This window comes from Neomonachus schauinslandi, chromosome 8, assembly GCF_002201575.2.
Source record: "Neomonachus schauinslandi chromosome 8, ASM220157v2, whole genome shotgun sequence".
Classification (NCBI taxonomy): Eukaryota; Metazoa; Chordata; class Mammalia; order Carnivora; family Phocidae; genus Neomonachus; species Neomonachus schauinslandi.
Genome location: NC_058410.1, coordinates 45534411 through 45555647, shown reverse-complemented (window position 1 = coordinate 45555647; position 21237 = coordinate 45534411). Strand labels below are relative to the sequence as shown.

Here is a 21237-nt window from a genome sequence, read left to right as displayed (position 1 = left end):
CTTTAGGAGATGTGTGGTGAGAGTAAAGAAGAGTCTAGCAGTAAGAGGGACAGAGTCAGCTGAGGGACAAGGGAAGCAAAAAAAAATTTTTTTTGAGATGTAGAAATAAAGCAGAAATGACATGCCTCAAATAGGGAGCTTGGCTGCAAGTTTACAGGAAGCCTGGCAGTACCCTGTTTAATCTCAGAGAAGAGGGCCCTAACTGTCCTGTATGACAATTTGGACTCACACAGAGAGAACAGCTTTTCATCAAAATGCTACAGAATGGTGGTTTTGTACCAGGCACTGGTAGTGGAAGGGAGCTATGTCGTCCAGGCAGTGACAGTGTTAGGACATACCTGGGGGACTAAGAGGCAGAAGCCAGTACACTATGTTCAGTCTAACGCCCTGTGGGAGATCAGAGGAGAGAACAGTCAGTGTGAACGAGGCTGGTGATTCTGTCCAGAAGGGGCACAGGAAGAGGACAGAAGATCGTGGGCGTCCTAGAACTTGAGCTGGGCTTTGTTGTGATTTAGCTTATGAAAGAGAAACCAGGAATTTGTCCTCGAGTAATGTTTCCTGTAACTGCCTAGTTTTTTTGTAATCGTTTGGGTCAGAGAGTTGGCTTCGGAAGGAAGGCGGCTGCAGTAGGGGAAAATCTGGCGTTTTCCGTTTACGCCAGTAAAATTTAATACACTCTTATCGGGTAGCTGCACTGAATCAGGAAGGGTAAGTGAGGGAAGTCCCTGGTTTCTCGTCAGTTGGGTGGAAACAAAGGTAACCATTCCATGGAGTCTCTCCTCAGTCAAGTTCCTGAATTGTGAGAAGAAAGTCACCAGTGATCTTGAGAGGTCAATGGGTGTATCAGCCAGAGTTGGTTTGCTTGAAATAAGAAAGCGAAAGCTCACGGAGGCCCAAGAAGTCCCTTTCCCCCCTGTCGGGAAGCTGCCGCTGAGCAGAGTGGAAAGCCCTAGACCTCAGCCCACCCAAACCGTTGGAGGAGCAGGGCCGTGAAGACGCAGAAGCTTCCAGGCCTGTCCACGGCGCCCCGGGGGGTATGAGGCCCATGGATAAGTTGTGGACGGTGCTAGACGTGCACCTCAAGCATCACAGCACGCTGGGCTACGGCCTGGTGACCCTCCTGACGGCGGGCGGGGAGCGCCTGTTCTCCACCGTCGTGTTCCAGTGTCCCTGCAGCGCCACCTGGAACCTGCCCTACGGCCTGGTCTTCCTGCTGGTGCCGGCGCTGGCCCTCTTCCTGCTGGGCTACCTGCTCAACGCGCGCACCTGGCGCCTGCTGACCGGCTGCTGCGCGCGCAGCGCCCGCAAGGGGGGCTGCGGCGCGGGGCTGCGGGGCGCGCTGGTGTGCGCGCAGCTCAGCTGCGTCGCCGCGCTCGCGCCGCTCACCTGGGTGGCCGTGGCGCTGCTCGGAGGCGCCTTCTACGAGTGCGCCGCCAGCGGGAGCGTCCCCCTGGCGCGGCGCCTGTGTCGGGGCCGCGAGCCCACCTGCGAGGCCCAGCTGCCGCTGGCGCCCTGCCGCCAGGCCCGGGAGTCCGACGCGCAGGACCTGCTGAAGGAGCTCAAGGCCCAGTCGCAGGTCAGGCGCGGGCCGCTGGCCGCCGTGGGGAGCATGGGAGAGGGGCGGGGGGAGGTGCAAGCGGGGTGCCCTGGCTCCAGACGCAGGGCGCGGGAAGACAGACTAGCCTGGCGACTGTTTCAGTAACACGAATGAAAAGGAGGGAAGGCGCACGGACACTTTCAGGCTCCTGCTGTGGGCCGGATACCGCGCCAGGCCCTTGACCTCCGATCCCGCATTATCCTCTTGATACACCATGTGCAGGTCGAGGTGTTTGTCCACCCAGAAGAAGGCAGATTTGTTACAATGAAATGGGTTGTCCTGGCTCTAAAGCCACCACCCCACACTGCTTCTGGGCATATAAAGCCCAGAGGTTCTTGAAAATGAATGCTTGTTTCTTTGGATTTGCCGAAATTCCACGTTTTGAATTCTAGCGGAGTGATATATAGGCCCCTCTCTGGGCCCTTGACATGACTTGGGAAATGACTTGTCAAGCAGTTCTACCGAGGGGTTTGGGAGGTTACCGGCACTTCTTTCTCCTAAGAGACTAAGACCTAAAACTGTTGCGTGATCATCATAATCACTGTGAGTAGTTCAACTCTATGTAAGAAGTTTTAAATTTGGGGGCGCCTGGGTGGCCCAGTTGGTTAAACGTCGGCTTAGGTCATGATTCCAGGGTCCGGGGATGGAGCCCTGGGTGAAGCCCCCTGCTCAGCGGGGATTCTGCTTCTCCCTCTCCCTCTACCCCTAACCCCTGCTCGTGTGTGTGCCCTCTCTCTTGCGTGCGCGTGCACTTTCTCTCTCAAATAAATAAAATCTTTTTTAAAAAGGATTTTAATCTTTTTTTTTTTTTTTTTAATAAAAAGTGTGACTAAATTGCTGTTTTGTTGTGTTTTCCTAAGGTGCTCGGCTGGATCCTGATAGCAGTTGTCATCATCTTCCTTCTGATTTTTACCTCTGTCTCCCGATGCCTATCTCCAGTTAGTTTCCTGCAGTTGAAATTCTGGAAAATCTATTTGGAACAGGAGCAGCAGATCCTTAAAAGTCAGGCCACAGAGCATGCAACGGAATTGGCAAAAGAGAATATTAAATGTTTCTTTGAGTGCGCACATCCGAAGGAATCCAACACCCCCAGTATTAAAGACTGGCAGCAAATTTCATCCCTATATACTTTCAATCCAAAGGAGCAGTACTACAGCATGTTGCACAAATATGTTAACAGAAAAGAGAAGAGTCATAGTATCAGATCTAACGAAGGAGATGCAGTGATTCCTGTTCTTGGCTTTGTAGATACACCCGGTATGAACATTACTGCTGGGTTATGACCTTATTAATGAATACGGGGAAAGTTCTTTTGAGTTTTCGCTTCATTAAAAAAAACACAAACTTTGGTATTGTTTGTGACTGCTCTTTTTTCGATTTCTCAAATTGTGGAAACAATTTTAAATCAAATAAAAAATTAGAACTTTACCTATGTATTATATTAATTATAAGAAAGGAAGCAAAGTCTAGTGATTCACTCAAAGTGACAAACTGGAACTAGGTCAGAAGTTTTATATACCTAGTCTACGGTCCTTTTCACTGTATAATAGTGCTGTCAAATAAAAGACTTCAATAGCAAAAACTGAAAGAACAAATGAACTTCTGACCTTTCTTTTAGGTTATCTGATGTTAATTTCAAATTCACTGTCTTGAAGATAACACCTTATTTGGAACATTAAAATACTGGCATTTTATGGCTCTAATGTGGTTGCTGAACAAACACCCAAAAAATTATCACAAAAAAAGAAAGTAAAATTAAAAAATACAAGATATGAAAAACTAGGATAATTGCAAGCAAAACTGTTGGTTTTTGCTTGCAGGATCGGAGGGAGAATTTTAAAGCATTTTATCATGGGAAATTTCAAATATGCCCAAAAGTAGAGAGGACAGTGTTATGAACCCCTGTAGAGTATTACACAGCTTCGACAGAGTACAGAAGTCCGATAAAACCCACTCCATACAAATAAATATAGAAATACAGATTGTGACCTGGTTTAGAGTATGGGAGGGGACTAAAGAAATCTGTGAGAAACTGCAACCCGAAAAATAGCAGAGCATCTCCATTTGCACAACAGCATGGAAAGGACTGAGGTCAGAAAGATCTTAGCACAGTTGGAAGCCTTAAAGGTGACCGGAAGAGACGAAGCAAGGGACAGGTCATGCAGCTCCTTGAAGTCATGCAAAGGAGTTTGGTTTTCATGCCATGAGCAATTTAGGAAGATTGTTCTGATATTCTTGTGGAAAAAGCCATGGCAGGGAAGAGGGAGAGCCAACATGGAAATGGAGAGACTGGTCAGGGCGCCCCTGCAGCGAAAAGAGGTGGGAGTGAACTTGAACTGGGTTGATGGTGATGAAAACAGAAGTAGAGAGGTTCAAGGTGGATTTTGATCACAGACATGACAGGCTTTGTTGATGGAGAGGATGCAAAGATTTATTGAGAGCAATAGCGTCTGTAGACAAAATTCTGTTGCTTGACAATACCAGGGGACATTAGATTGTCATTTGTGCACATCTCCCAAATTTATGGCTGTTTTGTGTATTTTTAAAAAGAAGGCATGAAAATTGTAAACTGTAAAGGAATTGAGCACTGGTTCTATTTAGCCCTTCTTCCCCTCTCGACAGTTCTCTGTGTTGGCCTCTATTTGCCCTTTGTTGCACAGGATCATTTAAAAGAACTAACCAGTCAGCAGAACTGAATATCCTGTTGTGGAAACCTATTGCGGAGTCATATAGTACACAAAAGTTGACGGCAGAAACTGCATGATCAGTTTCTTTCTATGCTTACTTTTATTTTGCTTCCTTTATTTCATTTTCCCATTTTTTTTGTATATTCTTCTCTTTCAGTATTCCCCCACCCCAATCCATCCCTGGTCTGCCATTTGTCCTTCCATCTTCAAAAGTATAGTCTCCATTTTGTCGACTTATGCTCCACTTTCTCTTGCACATTATTAATTATTGTTAAAGTATATATGCTTAAGAGAAAACACGATAATGGTAGAGAGCTGTGCGTAGTAAAAAGTACCTCACTCTTTTGCAATATATTTTTACCAGAGGAAGTCATGTACTCTGTGTCTACACAAATATTATCGTACTCTAAATGTGGTTATGCAACTTTTTCACATAAAATATCATTGCTCCATGTCCATATGTAACAATTCCCCTCATAAAAAAATTACTGCAGGGCGCCTGGGTGGCTCAGTCGGTTAAGCGACTGCCTTCGGCTCAGGTCATGATCCTGGAGTCCCGGGATCGAGTCCCGTATGGGGCTCCCTGCTCGGCGAGGAGCCTGCTTCTCCGTCTGACCCTCCCCCCTCTCATGTGCTCTCTGTCTCTCTCATTCTCTCTGTCTCAAATAAATAAATAAAATCTTTAAAAAAAAAAATTACTGCACGGTGTTCTACTGATTAGTAGGATATGATCCCTTTTTTGTTAAAAAATACACATGCAAATATGCACATGCGTTCATATAAAGTATATACCTAAAGTCTCTATAAATCTGTCAATTTTGGTCAATTCTCAAGACTAAGGGAGAGGCAGAGGAATTTTTCTTTAAACTTCATGTGTTTTTGATTTTTCAATTTTTTTTTTTTTTGGGTAATGAATGATAAATGTTACCTGTATAATTAGAAAAGGTTAAAAAGAACCCTTACAAACGTGTAGGGCTTTGCAGTCTACAGGAAGTTTTATGTTTCTCTTCATTTCGTTTTCACAAGCCTGTGGGATACCCGGGAAGCCCATCACTCACACTTCCAAGTGAGGAATTGAAGGTTAGAGTGGTTACATTACCAGTCCAAGGTCACACAGTCAGTTGAAGGTGGAACTAAAGCCAGGGGACTGAGTCTATCTGGATCACCTGGTTCAAAGTGGCCACTTGGTGTTTTTATTAGTGGGCCAGGTTTTTCCCTTTTAAGCCCACCTGCCCTCATGGGCAGAAAAGATGCAGATGTTCTTAGTGACTCTTAGTATTTTTCATCTTGTTCAGGAACTTGTCAACTGCTGATAGCTGAGACCACTTTGAATAAACATAATGATATCAGGACACAGCAGTTAGTTCATGGCGGGAACACGGTCACCACTGTTTGGTAGGACACACTACTCCTAGAAGCCTGGCCCCAGATGGACACATCATGGGCTCACAAGCATTTCTACACTTGGTGTATACAGTGGATCCTTGAACAATTGGGGCTTAGAAGGGCTGACCCCCACACAGTCGAAAATCCATGTATAACTTTTGACTCCCCCCAAACTTAACTACTAATAACCTATTGTTGACTGGAAGCATTAATGATAACATAAACAGTCGGTTAACATGTATTTTGTATGTTCTATGTATTATTTGCTGTAGTCTTACAATAAAATAATCTAGAGAAAAGAATGTTGAGAAAATCCTAAGGAAGAGAAAATATATTTACAGTATTGTACTGTATTGAAAAAATCTGCACATAAGTGGACCTGTGCAATTCACATCTATGTTGTTCCAGGGCCAACTGTATTTATTCGCTAGCTCACCAAATGATTCTTTATAATCACCCTGGCTTCATGCCACCCTAAAGGCTTAACTTTAGAAGAGATTCATACATGGGACCTGCTAATAATATTTGCTTTGAAACAACCATATTGTTCTAAGAGATGATTCTGCACTGTGATGAGTTCGGCAAGATGATACAATTTACAGAGCATAATAAGAGGAGGAGTGGTCTCTTTGCTCCTCTCAAAGCCATGTATACATATATCAATGTTCTACAGACTGATTAAAGAAGCAAGTCCTGGGGAAGCATCTGCAAATAGACTTAGCCCCCTACACAAATGTCTCTGGCTGGAAAACATCTCGAAACCCCAAAGTTTCACAACACCTTATCTACCAGGTGGCCTATTGTAAAGAACTCTTCCTAAGACGAAAGATGGAGAAACGCTCCCTGAGTCAGCCCCAGCCGCGGCCGCCACCGTCTGTTTCGTCAGTGGCAAACTCCCACTGAGTGCCTATCATGTGTCAAACACTGGGTCTGCCCTGCAAGCTAAGCCTTCAGTTGATCTTTTGTCTCTACCTCTTCATTGCCTCCTTATGAAATCTCTCTTGTGAATTGCAATGTAAGGACCGTGGAATTGATTATATGACATTCTTATCTAAGGCAAGAAAACGGAATCAAAAAAGGGATATGGTCTGTCAAGACCCTTTGCCACAAGGAACAAAACATTAAAAACTTCCAAATGAAAGAAATTTCTATAAGATTCGGCAATTTATTGTCATTTAAAAAATTGTGGAATATCCAACACAGCGAAGAGTATATGAAACATTTGTGTACATTTTACAGAATAATTACACAGTGAACATCTATGTAACCACTGCAGAGCAGAAAGAAAGAATACATCTCCAGCACCCCAGAAAATGCCTGCTCCAAGTGTCACTCTACAGTCTTCATTCTCTCTGCCTAAAAGTGGTACGTGTGGTGGGGGGCAGGGGGGCTGTGATCATTTCCTTACTTTTATTTATAGTTTTACCACCTATGTATGCATTCCTAAATTATTAATGGTTAGTTTTGTCTGTTTTTGAACTTTATATGAATGAAAACATTCTCTAATCAATTCTCTAAGAATTGTTTTTTATCTTTTTTGTTTGTTTTTATTTGATGGATTCAGCCACAGTATGTCTAGAACAACTTACTTATTTTGATTGCTGGATAGTATTCTACTACATGAATATACCACAATCCAGTTATCCATTTAACTACTGATGGACATTCGGTTTGTTCCCAGTTTCTGGCTCTTAGAAGCAATGCCGGAGTGAACCTTCATGTATTTGAATTCTAGTAGACACGTGCAAGTGTTGCTTCAGGATGTGTTCTTGGAACAGATGGAAGCGTGAAGGCATAGACGTATTCCAGCTTGCTAGATAATATCAGATGTGTGCCATAAGGGGTGTACCAATCTATATTACTATGAGAGTTCCTTCTGTTTCTCGCCTCTGCAACACTTGGTGTTTCCAATTATTTACTGTTTGTCACTCTAATGAGTATGTAATGGTATTTCTCATTGTGTGTGTGTTTTAAGATGTTAAAAATTTATTTATTAGAGAGAGCGAGAGAAAGAGCAATCAAGAGCAGGGCGAGGAGCAGGAGGGGAGAGAGAGGGAGGGGTAAAGAATCCCAATCAGACTCTGCACTGAGCTCAGAGCCTGACGGGGGTGGTAGGGGAGTTCAATCTCACAACCCTGACATCATGACCTGACCTGAAACCAAGAGTTGGACGCTTAACTGACTGAGCCACTCCGGTGCCCCTCTCATTGTGTTTTTAATTGGCATCTTCCTAACCATTAAAGCTTTATGGCATCTTTTCCTAGGTTTACTAGTCATTTGGATATCCTCTTTTATGAAATGCCTGTTTAAGGCTTTTGCCCATTTTTTTTTTCCTATTTAGATTGTCATTTTCCTATTGATTTATATTATTTCATTGTTATTCATCCACTTAGACTAACAAATATTTATTGAGTGCTTGCTTTGTTCTGGGCATGTTCTAGGTACTTGGGATACATCCGTGAAACAACAGCAACGACCCTGACTTTGTGAAGCTTGCATTCTAAGGGAAGAGAGAGATAACAAACAGTAAGGATAATAAATAAACAAATAATTGAATGTAAAGAAGAGAAGAAGACTGTGGGGAAAAAACAGAAAAAGGAGACCACTCTAAGAGGCATTAGAAATGCTGGAGTTTTATTTTGTTTTAAGATTTTATTTATTTATTTGACAGAGAGCGAGAGAGCATGAGCAGGGGGAGCAACAGGCAGAGGCAGAGGGAGAAGCAGACTCCCCGAGGAGCAGGGAGCCCAATGCGGGGCTCAGGGCTTGATCCCAGGACTCCGGGGTCACAACCAGAGCCAAAGGCAGTCGCTTAGCCAACTGAGCCATCCAGGAGCCCAGAAAATGCTGGAGTTCTGAGAGCTGTTGTCCTCACTGAGCAGTTGCCTTTGAGCCAAGCCTTAAAGGGGTGAGGAGTTAGTCGGTGTGGCCTAAGTAGTGAGCTAGGGGACAGAAGGAGGCCATGAGGTCAGAGAGTTGAGGGGGGCGGGAGCAGGTCATAAAAAGCCTTTGGGCCAGTGTAAGGACTTTGTTTTTTTTTCTGAATGAACTGAATGGCCACCTCATACCTTCCCTACAAAGCCTAAATCAATGGATGACTGAGTTAGTTGGATACACTGGGATAATCAACGGAAGGCAAGAACATGCTGATTAAAAAAAGAGGAAGTGATACTCCCTTTAGACTATAGATGACCTTAGTCCTGGAATTTGGGAAATGATGCCCAACTAATGGAATATGTTACTGTGGAATTAAAGTCAGATGAAAATATGTGTGTGTGTGTGTACATTAGTTCTTTTATGGTACCTTGAGTACATTTTTGAAAGTTTTTTTCTTTTCTTTCCTGTTTTCTTTTCTTTTTGCTAGGAGGATATTAACCTAAGAAAACTTCGTTTGATAAGATTATTGATAATGGAGATAAATGAGCTTATATATTCAAAAGAACTTGTATAATCATAGATTGCTTTTAAAGCTCTGTGGGTCACCACTTTTTTACACCATACACAAAAGTAAATTCAAAATGGATGAAAGACCTAAATGTAAGACAGGAATCCATCAGAATCCTGGAGGAGAAAACAGGCAGCAACCTATTTGACCTAGGCCGCAGCAACTTCTTACTAGACACATCTCAGGAGGCAAGGGAAACAAAAGCAAAAGTGAATTATTGGGACCTCATCAAGATAAAAAGCTTCTGCACAGTGAAGGAAACAATCAACAAAACTAAAAAGCAACCTACAGAATGGGAGAAGATATTTACAAATGACATATCTGATAAAGGGCTAGTATCCAGAATCTATAAAGAACTCCTCAAAATCAACACCCAAAAATAAATAATCCAGTTAAGAAATGGACAAAAGACATGAACAGACGTTTCTCCAAAGAAGACATACAAATGGCTAACAAACACATGAAAAAATGCTCAACATCACTCATCATCAAGGAAATATAAATTAAAACCATGATGAGATAGCACCTCACACTGGTCAAAATGGCAAAAGTTAACAACTTAGGAAACAACAGATGTTGGCGAGGATGTGGAAAAAGGGGAACCCTCTTACACTGTTGGTGGAAATGCAAACTCGTGCAGCCACTCTGGAAAACAGTATGGAGGCTCCTCAAAAAGTTAAAAATAGAACTACCCTATGACCCAGCAATTGCACCACTAAATATTTACCCAAAGGATAAAAAAATGCTGATTTGAAGGGGCACCTGCACCCCAATGTTTATGGCAGCACTATCAACAACAGCCAAATTATAAAGAGCCCAGATGTCCATCAACAGATGAATGGATAAAGAAGATGTGGTGTATATATATATACACACACACAATGGAATACTACTCAGCCATCAGAAAGAATGAAATCTTGCCATCTGCAGTGATGTGGATGAAACTAGAGTATATCATGCTAAGCGAATAAGTCAGTCAGAGAAAGACAAATATCATATGATTTCATTCATATGTGGAATTTAAGAAACAAAGCAGATGAATATGGGGGAAGGGAAGGAAAAATAAAATAAGGTGAAAACAGAGAGGGAAACAAACCATAAGAGATTGTTAAGGATAGAGGACAAACTGAGGGTTGCTGGAGGGGAGGTGGGTGGGGGAGATGGGGCAACTGGGTGGTGGGCATTAAGGAGGGCACTTGTGTTACATGTAAGTGATGAATCACTAAATTCTACTCCTGAAACCAATACTACACTATATGTTAAATAACTTGAATTTAAATTTAAAAAATAAAAAATAAAATAAAATAGAGCCAACAGCATAATAATGGTGGTGATAATTTTTGGATTCATTAATTTTCAATTTAGGTTTAAATAAGTTTTGAATTTGTCATATTTTTAAAAACATATTTATTTACTCTAGGAATGATTTTTTGCAACAGATTTTAGAATATGGCTTTTATTTATCTTGATATACACAATTTTTTTTCCAATCCAAATGATTACATAAGTTTGATTTTGAAAGCCTTGGAAAAAAAATTAAAAACAAGAAAACTCTGTAGGTCACTTTAAAATGATTCTCCTTGTCAAGTTTTGGGCTCCATTTAACCGATGCTTTCATGTTCACATCAACTTCTTAATATATTCATTTTCAGTCATACAAGAAACATCCAAACATATATTGAGAATACCTACCAAACGTGGGAGTGTTTATGATACTATGATTAACAGCTCAGTCACTGGAGACAAAGTATTAGAGACTGGGTGGCTTACGACCAACAAAAACATTTCTAACAGTTCTGGAGGCTGGGAAGTCCAAGCTTAAGACACCATCAGGTTCAGTGTCTGGTGGGTGCCCATTTCCTGGTTCATAGACAGCTATCTTCTCACATGGTAGAAAGAGTAAGGGAGCTCCCTGGGATCTCTTTTATAAGGGCACTAACCCCATTCACGAGGGCTCTACCCTTATAAACTGATCACCTCCAAATTCCATCACACTGAGTAGATTGTGTTATTTGAGAGAACACAGAGCTTTGGGGCACGACCATTTTTTTTTTTTAAAGATTTATTTACATTAGAGAGAGAGAGAGAGAGAAAGGCAGGGGAGGGACTAAGGGAGAAGGAAAAAGAATCTCAAGCAGACTCCTCGCTGAGCGTGGAGGCCAATGTGGGGCTTGATTGCACGACCTGGAGATCATAACCTGAGTCAAAATCAAGACTCGGACGCTTAACTGATTGAGCCACCCAGGCATTGGGGCACCACCATTTTATAGCAAGTAGTAATCAAGCCTGCTCTTTGTCCAAGACAGAAATTATTTAATCTCTCAATGTTGCTTGCTGCAAACACATCCTGAGAAATGACCTGGGTAAAAAGCAGTCAGAGCCTTGCATTCTTGTCATACTAGTGAGACATGTAAGAGCACGCACAATACTTTCTGTCTTTCAAGCCCCCTTTCAAATCACACTTCCTACTCAAAGCATTCCCCAACGTCATCAGTCCATAATAACTTTTCTCTGAACTCTTATGACTGCACCTCTCAAATTCAATGTAGCACTTGATCATGTACCTCTTTGTGTCATATTAACTGTGTTTTCTTTTTTCAGTGTGGTTTTATGCCTTCTGAAGACTTAAAAAACATTATCTTACAAATCCCACAAAACAGCAACAAAACTGATAAAAACAACTGAGAAAGATTAAATATTTTTAAAATTTTATTGAGATGAAAAAATTTAAAGTATGACAAGTGCTTCTTGAAATTTTACGATACAAGGTACATACCCATAGATAATAAATCTGCACTTTGATAAATACATTATCATTCCTGGACTTGAAAACCATGTGTTCATGAATCAGGTGATCTCATGTCATTTGCTGGTCTTTTGTGTATGGTACTTCATTTCTTAAAGGCAGATTATAGAATAAGAAAAGCGATTATATAAATATGTTTAATTTTACTTACACAGAGTAAAGGAACAAAATTTAAAAGACAAAAGTTGTTTTGTTTTGTTTTTTTCATGGAGTATCCACCAGCAATTTGGGTTTCTGATGTTCCACAGGCACAGTTTGGGAAACATTACCTCAGTTAATCATAGGCAGATGGAAAATCAATTGTTGTTTGGCTTACTTCATAATATTTTTAAATCATGCAGTCTATCCAAAACTAGTAACTTGAATAAACTTAAGTCTGAGACATGGTCAAGCTATGGGGCAACTTATTTCGATGGGCAAACAAGTAGATGGATACATTCTGGATTCATTAAACCATACTTTATTTCACAGAGACCAGATCATCATGTGTCTAGGCATCTTTAAAGATACTTAAAAGCACTTGGAGTGAGGGCAGCGCATAAAATAAAAAACAGATGTTTTTCCTCTCAAAAATCAAAACAATCCTAAACCCTTTCTCAGCTCCCAGCTCTGCTCAAGATTTCTTGATGAGATGATTGTTCCTATTCAATTCATATGCAATCTAAGACTAACTTAAAATGAGTCCACATTCTTTAACTTTAAATCTGTTTGCCACTGTTCATACCAACAGGATCCCACAATTTTCCAGCCTCATAAGCACATTCATGCCAGCTAACAGCTGGTTACCTCTCCCTGCAGATGCATGATGAAGCTTTCTATAAGTCTTTATTTTCTTAAAATCTAAACCTTTATTCCAGATCCTCTATGTTCCCACTCCAATTTGAGATTGAATAATTTACACTTATTAAAATTCATGTTGGTAAATATGGTTACTGGCGGTGAAAGACAACTGAAAGAGGTACTCTGGTTAAAATTGTTGGTTTGAAAGTATCTGTTCAACCACAATAAAACAAAGCAAAGGACTCTTTTTCACATCATAAAGCAAATAGAGAACAGGAGAGGAGAAAGCGACACAATTTGTAGAAGTTGGAAAGCAGAGAGTAACTGGTAATTTTCCGAACGGACTGAGAAATCTAAATCCCAAGCCAGAACTGGAGAAAGATAAGAAATATGATTTGTACCATCGGACTGTTTAAAAAAGCTCAGGAACTGGGGCGCCTGGGTGGCTCAGTCATTAAGTGTCTGCCTTTGGCTCTTGTCATGATCCCAGGGTTCTGGGATAGAGCCCCACATCGGGCTCTCTGCTCCGCGGGAAGCCTGCTTCTCCCTCTCCCACTCCCCCTGCTTGTGTTCCCTCTCTCGCTGTGTCTCTCTCTGTCAAATAAATAAATAAAATTAAAAAAAAAAAAAAGCTCAGGATTAGCAGCACCAGTCACCTCTGGAAATGGGGCTGGTGGTGGGGCTAAAAACAGCTTTCAGCCAATCTTAGATCTCTGTCCTCATTCCAAGTGGCTGGGCAACCCCTTCTCTGTACCCTAGGAAAAGATGGGAATTTCAATCTCTAGATACAGTTTTTCAAAAAGATTTCTGAACTGAGGAACACTAGACTAGTTGAAGGCAGGGACACTATATCGAATACATGGGAATTAAGTTAAAATGTACACACCGAGTTTTTATTTCCCTAGCCTTCTTACCCAACCTGGCTCCCAGAATGCTGGCATTCAGGCCGTTATTCTCCGGGCAGTAGGTCAGAGAAGCCAGATCAAGCAAATCTGGCTGCCCAAGAAAAGAGATTTCCATAAAACAACACATTTTGAGATTCACATTTAAATTCCCCAACTTATTATCCTATGTTGAAGTCCATAATCTACAAACTCTACCAAAGTTCATATTTATATTTTATCCAATTTGAGTGGATAACCAAGGAGCTCCAGAGATTTAAAAGGAGTAAGAAAGACAGAAGTCAAAAGAAAGAGAAAAGTCTACTTGGAAGAAGCAGAAATTACACTTTTCTTTCTTTTTTTTTTTTTTAAAGATTTTATTTATTTATTTGAGACAGAGAGAATGAGAGAGACAGAGAGCACATGAGAGGGAGGAGGGTCAGAGGGAGAAGCAGACTCCCTGCCGAGCAGGGAGCCCGATGCGGGACTCGATCCCGGGACTCCAGGATCATGACCTGAGCCGAAGGCAGTCGCTTAACCGACTGAGCCACCCAGGCGCCCTATTTATTTATTTCAGAGAGAGAGTACAAGCTGAGGGAGGAGCAGAGGGAGAAGGAGAAGCAGGCTCCCCACTCAGCAGGGAGCCCGATGCAGGGCTCAATCCCAGGACCCCAGGATCATGACCTGGGCCGAAGGCAGACACTTAACCGACTGAGGCGCTCCTCAAAACTATACACTTTTTAAAAATTAAAAAAAAAAAAACCCACCATAATGATTTTGGAGATATGAGGAGACATTATATGTATGAAATGAGAATAGAATGGTATTAAAAAACATTTAGAGAACAAAAGAGTTTTTGGAGATTAGCATGATAGCAGAAATTAAAAATTTAGTGAAAGGATTGGAAGATACACTTGGAGGAAATCTTCTAGGAAGTAAAGGATTAAGATAAAGAGATGGGAAAGAGAGAAAAGTAAATTAGAATACTAGTCTAGGAGATCTATCATCCTACTAATAAGATTTCAGGAGAAACAGAGGAAATAGGTAGAATAGAATAAGAAATCATCAAAGAAATAATTCAGTGTGTTTTCCCCAGATGGAAGGACATGAATTTCTTTTTTTTTTTCCCTAAAGATTTTATTTATTTGAGAGAGAGAGAACACAAGCAGAGAAGGGCAGAAGGAGAAGCAGGTTCCCCGCTGAGCAAGGAGACCAACATCGGGCTCCATCCCGGGACTCCAGGATCTTGACCTGAGCCAAAGGCAGACACTTAACTGACTGAGGCACCCAGACACCCCAGAAAGAGATGGATTCCTAGATGAAGAGTTCCATCAAGGAACTGGAAGTGGAAGGATACAGGTCTACAGTGAGGTGCACCATGGAGCAATTTTGGAACACTGGGGAGAAAAAGATCCTAAAGTTTTCCAGAGAGAAATAACAGACCAAGAATTGAAAATCAAGTGGCATTGAACTTCTGAAAAACAACTAGAAGCTGGATGATTATATTTTCACAAACTTTATCCCCTATTCACTTTTTTTTTTTAAGATTTTATTTATTCATTTGAGACACAGAGATACGGAGAGAGAGAGAGCATGAGCAGGGGGGAGACAGAGGGAGAGGGAGAAGCAGGCTCCCCGCTGAGCAGAAAGCCCGATGCGGGGCTCGATCCCAGGACCCTGGAATCATGACCTGAGCTGAAGGTAGACGCCCAACCATCTGAGCCACCCAGGCGCCCCTCCTACTCACTCTTTATTAGGAATCTACTAGAGTATACACTCTTCCAGAAGAGGAAGTATATCAAGAAAGGATGGTCATAGAATCAGAGAAACAAGAGATCCCATAGAGGATAGAGGAGAAGGGAATTTTTAAAATGATGGTAAAAGGAAAAGACAAAAGTGATGGCAATTTAGGGGCACCTGGCTGGCTCAGTTGATAGAGTAGCTGATTCTTGATCTCGGGGTTGTGAGTTCAAGCCCCATGTTGGGTGTAGAGATGACTTTTTAAAAAATGGTGGTAATTGGGGCGCCTGGGTGGCTCAGCCGTTAAGCGTCTGCCTTCGGCTCAGGTCATGATTCCAGGGTCCTGGGATCGAGCCCCGCGTTGGGCTCCCTGCTCGGCGGGAAGCCTGCTTCTCCCTCTCCCACTCCCCCTGCTTGTGTTCCCTCTCTCGCTGTGTCTCTCTCTGTCAAATAAATAAAATCTTTAGAAAAAAAAAAAATGGTGGTAATTTGGCCCTGCATAACAAGATTAGCCCTGTAGACGTTAGTCAAGGGTTAGACAGGAAGAGAATACAAATTCTAATAAAATGATGAGTTTTTAATATTTTACTGGAAAATCACTGCAACCTCTTTCAAATAGTGTGTGATGGCTTTAAAGCATGTCCACAGATTCTGTGAAACACCTTCCTTCAAGAAGTAGAGATGAATTCCCTCCCTTGGTTGTGTGCTGGACTTAGTGACTCACTTCTGAGGAATAGGAAAAGGCAGAAGGGATGACACGCATGTTCAGAGCATGGACCAGAAGAGGTCCTGCAGCCTCCTTGCTCTCACTCTCTCCCGGACTGCTCTCTTGATGGAATTCACTGCCAGGCTGCAAGGGTGATGAAGCAGCCTCTGCAGAGGCCCATGTGGTGACAAACTAACCCCCCACCCACAGCCTTGTGAGAGGCCTGTCTTGGAATTAAATCCTCCAGCTGTTGGCAAGTCTTCAAATGACTGCAGACTTAACCGATACCCTGATGGCAGCCTTGAGAGAAGCCCCAAACAGGAACCACCCAGCTGAGCTGCTTCTAAAGTCTTTTTTTTTTTTTTTTTTTTTTAAGATTTTACTTATTTATTTGTCAGAGAGAGAGAGCACAAGCAGGGGGAGCGGCAGGTGGAGGGAGAAGCAGGCTCCCTGCTGAGCAAGGAGCCCGATGCAGGGCTCCATCCCAGGACCCTGGGATCATGACCTGAGCCAAAGGCAGACGCTTAACTGACTGAGCCACCCAGGCGCCCCTGTTCCTAAATTCTTGACCCATAGAGACAGTGAGATAATAAATTGTTGTGATAAGCCACTAAGTTATGAGATGATTGGTTCCACAGCAAAAGGTAACTAATACAGAGCCTACTGAAATCTGCTAATTTGGCTCTGAGGTCTGTCCTCCCTAATGTTGCTAAGTGACATTACATCTCATTTCCACCACCTGAGTGTCATAGACTCCTCTTCCTCTGCAATTTTTCGAGAGAATTTTAGACTGTACTCATCTATAAAAAGAACTGTAATTTTGATGGGTTAAGGAAATGGGATTTGCATATGGGCAGCTACCGACTGGTGTGAGCATCTCTTCATCCTTCCCATGTGCGGTTCTCAGCAATATCAAGATCTTAGTTTAAATTTTGAGTCGGTGTTTTTCCTGACTGTGATAGCTAAGCAGCAAGACAACATCAGAAGGCTTGAGACTTCTTTAAGAAGATAAATTGATAGAAAACGTAATAGATTTGAAAATATTGAGAGAAGATGTATGCAAGTCAAGAATTTGAGGATTAGTGATTAGAATAGAGAAAGCTAAGAAAGTATGAAAATATTATATTGTTAACTCCAGGGAAAACCAAAAGTTGCGGAGGAAAGGAAATCTCCTCTTAGGATGCAACATGGTCCAGTGGTCTATAGTGTTTACACAGTCATGACAATGGAACCACTGAATATTGGTCTAAGTCCAATTCCACCATAATAGGAGGGATGAGGGTCAGGAAGTTTGCCTCTATGTGTGCTTAGGATGAAGGATGTGCATAAGAAAGCCTTATATTTCTCTGTGGAAATAAAAAATGATGTCTCCAGCTGAGAAATCAAGAAAGAGCTATATAAGAATATTATGTAAAAAAAAATAAGGTAGATACCTTAAGAATCAGTTGACAGGAGTAGAAAGGAGGTGCTGATGTGATGCAGGAAATGGTAGAAGGCAAGAGTGGTGGAGGTCCAGGAGGGGAGGTAGGAAATAGTTTATATTCTTATCCGACTTTAAATTGTTTGTGTGAATACATTTTTAAAAAGTAAACTTAAAAAGAAAAGAGAAACAAGAGAATTCCTAAAATGATCATTGAAATGTATGGAGAGAATCTGCCGATGTTACCAATGTTACTAATTGGCGCTTTCCATCTTTACCAATGCCAAAGTCGCTTTCAGGGGTCCTCCAAATAAGGTTCTTACACCTACAGAGAGGAATATCTACATGACACTAGCTTCCACTTAAGATCTTCCTGTTTTCTGAAGTGATTAAAAATAATTTTATGCCTGGAGCCATAATGATCTGCCCCTAGAGAATAATGTTTCTTGTGTGTCCTGAGATGACCCAAAATCTTTGGTGACCTCTTTAATTAGTTCTGGTGACTGTTTTGTTTTCTCTATTGATTTAGAGTGTGAAAAACAATATTCTGGTTACTGACTAGGTTTTGCTCATTTTAGCTTTTCCTTCTCTTTGCAATGTCACTCAGAAATTTTTGAAGCAGAAGCCAGGTTGATTTAATAAATATTTATCACACATCCATTGTCTGATCATAGCCTAGGGTGGGGGGCAGCCCCGTAATCAAATAATTATAATGCAATGAAATTTGGGTGAAGATTAATTTTTCTACATGTCAGAGAAACAGGAGAGTGATAATTTGCTGGGGAGCTGCCTCAGATATTTATGGAATGAGGCGAGATACACACTAAGGAGTCGAGAGAGGTGAGAAGGGGAAGGTTTTAGAAAGCCTGAGCCCTGACGAGGTTTTTGGAAGATGAATTGCTTGCCAGGTGTACGAGCAGGGGAAGAGCATTGCAGGAACAAAGAAGACCACTTGAAAAGGCAGAGGCACAAACCGCACTGTGTACTTAGGAGCCAAATTACTTTAGCATTGCCCTGAAGGCAAGGGCTGGAAAGCAGAGCAGAGGGCAGGTCACAGAGGGCCTCATTTGTCCGCATAGGGAACTTACACTTTGCCCTGTAGACAATGGAGAGGTAGTAAGGAAATTGATGATACCATTGGGTATAGATGATCATTCTGGTGAAGGATTTTTTTTTAACTTGGTATTATGAAAGTTTTATAAACACAGAGAAAAAGAGAATAGTATAATGAACCGCTATAAACATAGATTTCAGAATTATAAACATTTTTAAAACGTGTTTATTATGGGGAAGTTTCAAGAATAAACATAAGTAAAGAATATAATGTAAGGAAGCCTCTTGTACCCCTAAGTCAGTTTCAACAATTATCAACTCATTACCCGTCTTATCTACACTCCAACACATTTCCTTCCATTCCTAGATTGTTTTGAGGCACACCCAAATGTCATACAATTCCACCTGTAAGTACATAAGTATGTATCTTAGAAAAGAGTACTTAAAACACTCACAGAATGCATACCACTGAGTGTGAATGATGACGTGAACTGCAGACTCTGGGTGATTATGATGTGTCAGTAGAGGTTCATGAGCCTAACACCAGAGTGGTCTCTGGGGGAGAAGGTTAGTAACGGGGGAGGCTGTGCATGTGTGTGTGTGTGTGTGCGTGTGGCAGGGTGGTGAATGGGAAAGCTCCATACCTTCCCCTCAGTTTTGCTGTGAACCTAAAACTGCTCTAAAAAAAACAGTCTTTTTTTTTTTTAAGATTTTATTTATTTATTTGAGAGAGAGAGCACAAGCAGGGGGAGGGGCAGAGGGACAAGCAGACTCCCTGCTGAGCAGGGAGCCCAGTGCGGTGCTCCATCTCGGGACCCGAGGATCATGACATGAGCCAAAGGCAGACGCTCAACCGACTGAGCCACCCAGGCGCCCCTAAAAAAACAGTCTTAATTAAAAACCACCCCAAAAAGCAAACAAAGTCCACAATACCATTATCACACCTAAAAAACAATAATTCCTTAATATCATTAAATATCCAGTAAATATTCAAGTTCCCACATCCCTCATAAAGGTATTACTTCATTTTTTTTTTTTAAGTTTGTTTATGTTCTAGTAATTTCTACACCCAATGTGGGGCTCACACTCATGATCCTGAGATCAAAATCACACACTCTTCCGACTGAGCCAGCCAGGCGCCCCTAAGGTATTACTTGTTTAAATTGGGATTCAAATAAGATCCGTATACTACAAAATGTGTGTGTCCTTTAAATGTCTTCTTAAAATATTAATTCTGGTTTTTTAAAAGATTTTATTTATTTATTTGACACAGAGAGAGAGCACAAGCAGGGGGAGTGGCAGGCACAGGGAGAGGGAGAAGAAGACTCCCCGCTGAGCAGGGGGTGCAGAGAGCCCAGCTCAGGGCTCCAAACTAGGTCCCTGAGATCATGACCTGAGCCAAAGGCAGGTGCTTAACCGACTGAGCCACCAGGCACCCCTAAAATATCAATTCTTTACTGTAGTCATTTGATTCATTATTTTTAAAATTGTTAATTGTGGTAAAATATACATAACAAAATTTACCATCTTAACCATTTTTAAGTGTACAATTCAGTAATACTAAGTATTTCACATTGCTGTGCAACCATCACCACTATCCATCTCCATGTGCATCTTGCAAAACTGAAACTCCATACTCATTAAACAAGGACTTCCCAAACCCCCTTTTCCCCCAGCCCCTGGCAACCTCCATCCTGTTTTGTTTCTATACGTTTGACTACTCTAGGTACCTCATGTAAGTGGAATCATGCGGTATTTATCTTTTTGTGACTGGCTTATTTCATTTAGCATCATGTGTTCAAGGTTCATCCACATTGTAACTTCTGTCAGGTTTCTTCCTTTTTAAGGCTGAATAATATGCCATTACAAGTATATACCACATTTTGTTTATTCATTTATCCTTTGATGGATGCTTGGGCTCTTTCTACTTTTTGGTTATTGTAAATAATGCTGCTATGAACATGGCTGTACAGACATCTCTTTGAGACTCTGCTTTTGATTCTTTTAGGTATATACCCAGAAGTGGAATTGCGGAATCATATTTTTCGTTCAATTTTTAAATTTTTGAGGAACCACCACACTGTTTTCCATGGAGGCTACGCCATTTCACATTCCCACTAACACTACACAAGGATTCCATTTTCTCCACATCCTCTACATACTTGTTTAAAAAGATATTTCTGGGGCGCCTGGGTGGCTCAATCGTTAAGCATCTGCCTTGGGCTCAGGTCATGATCCCAGGATCCTGGGATCGAGTCCCACATCAGGCTCTCTGCTCGGCAGGAAGCCTGCTTCTCCCTCTCCCACTCCCCCTGCTTGTGTTCCCTCTCTCACTGTGTCTCTCTCTGTCAAATAAATAAATTAAAAAAAAAAATCTTAAAAAAAAAAGGTATTTCTGTTTTGTTTATTTTTTGGTAATAGTGTGTAAGGTGGTAATGGGTGTGAGGTGGTTATCTCATTGTGGTTTTAATCTGCATTACCCTGATGGTTTGATGTTGAGCATCTTTTCATGTGGTCATTTGTATATCTTTTTTTTTTATTAACATAATGTATTATTTGTTTCAGGGGTACAGGTCTGTGATTCATCAGTCTTACACAATTCACAGTGCTCACCATAGTACATACCCTCCCCAATGTCCATCACCCAGCCACCCCATCCCTCCTACCTCCCTCCACTCCAGCAACCCTGTCAGTTTGTTTCCTGAGACTAAGAGTCTCTTATGGTTTGTCTCCCAC

At 41.7% G+C, this 21237-nt stretch overlaps 1 protein-coding gene across 2 annotated transcripts; it reads left to right on the top strand.

The window, feature by feature from the left end:
- The first annotated feature begins 551 nt into the window (after positions 1–551).
- On the top strand, positions 552–2938 carry CALHM6 (calcium homeostasis modulator family member 6). 2 transcript variants are annotated; one of them, XM_044917564.1, is made up of 2 exons: positions 552–560; positions 2458–2938. In XM_044917564.1, the coding sequence occupies exons 1-2, from the start codon at positions 552–554 to the stop codon at positions 2878–2880; spliced, it is 432 nt and encodes a 143-aa protein (XP_044773499.1). In that variant the 3' UTR covers positions 2881–2938. The 2 variants fall into 2 exon arrangements, with proteins under 2 accessions (XP_044773499.1, XP_021549302.1); XM_021693627.1 differs by lacking the exon at positions 552–560 and adding an exon at positions 1046–1576.
- Positions 2939–21237: the final 18299 nt, after the last annotated feature.

Bases quoted from the DNA above. Each gene is read 5' to 3' on its own strand.
- CALHM6 (XM_021693627.1), top strand. From the start codon at position 1,046: ATGGATAAGTTGTGGACGGTGCTAGACGTGCACCTCAAGCATCACAGC. The intron at 1,577-2,457 runs GTCAGGCGCGGG...TGTTTTCCTAAG, and splicing joins AGCTCAAGGCCCAGTCGCAG to GTGCTCGGCTGGATCCTGAT.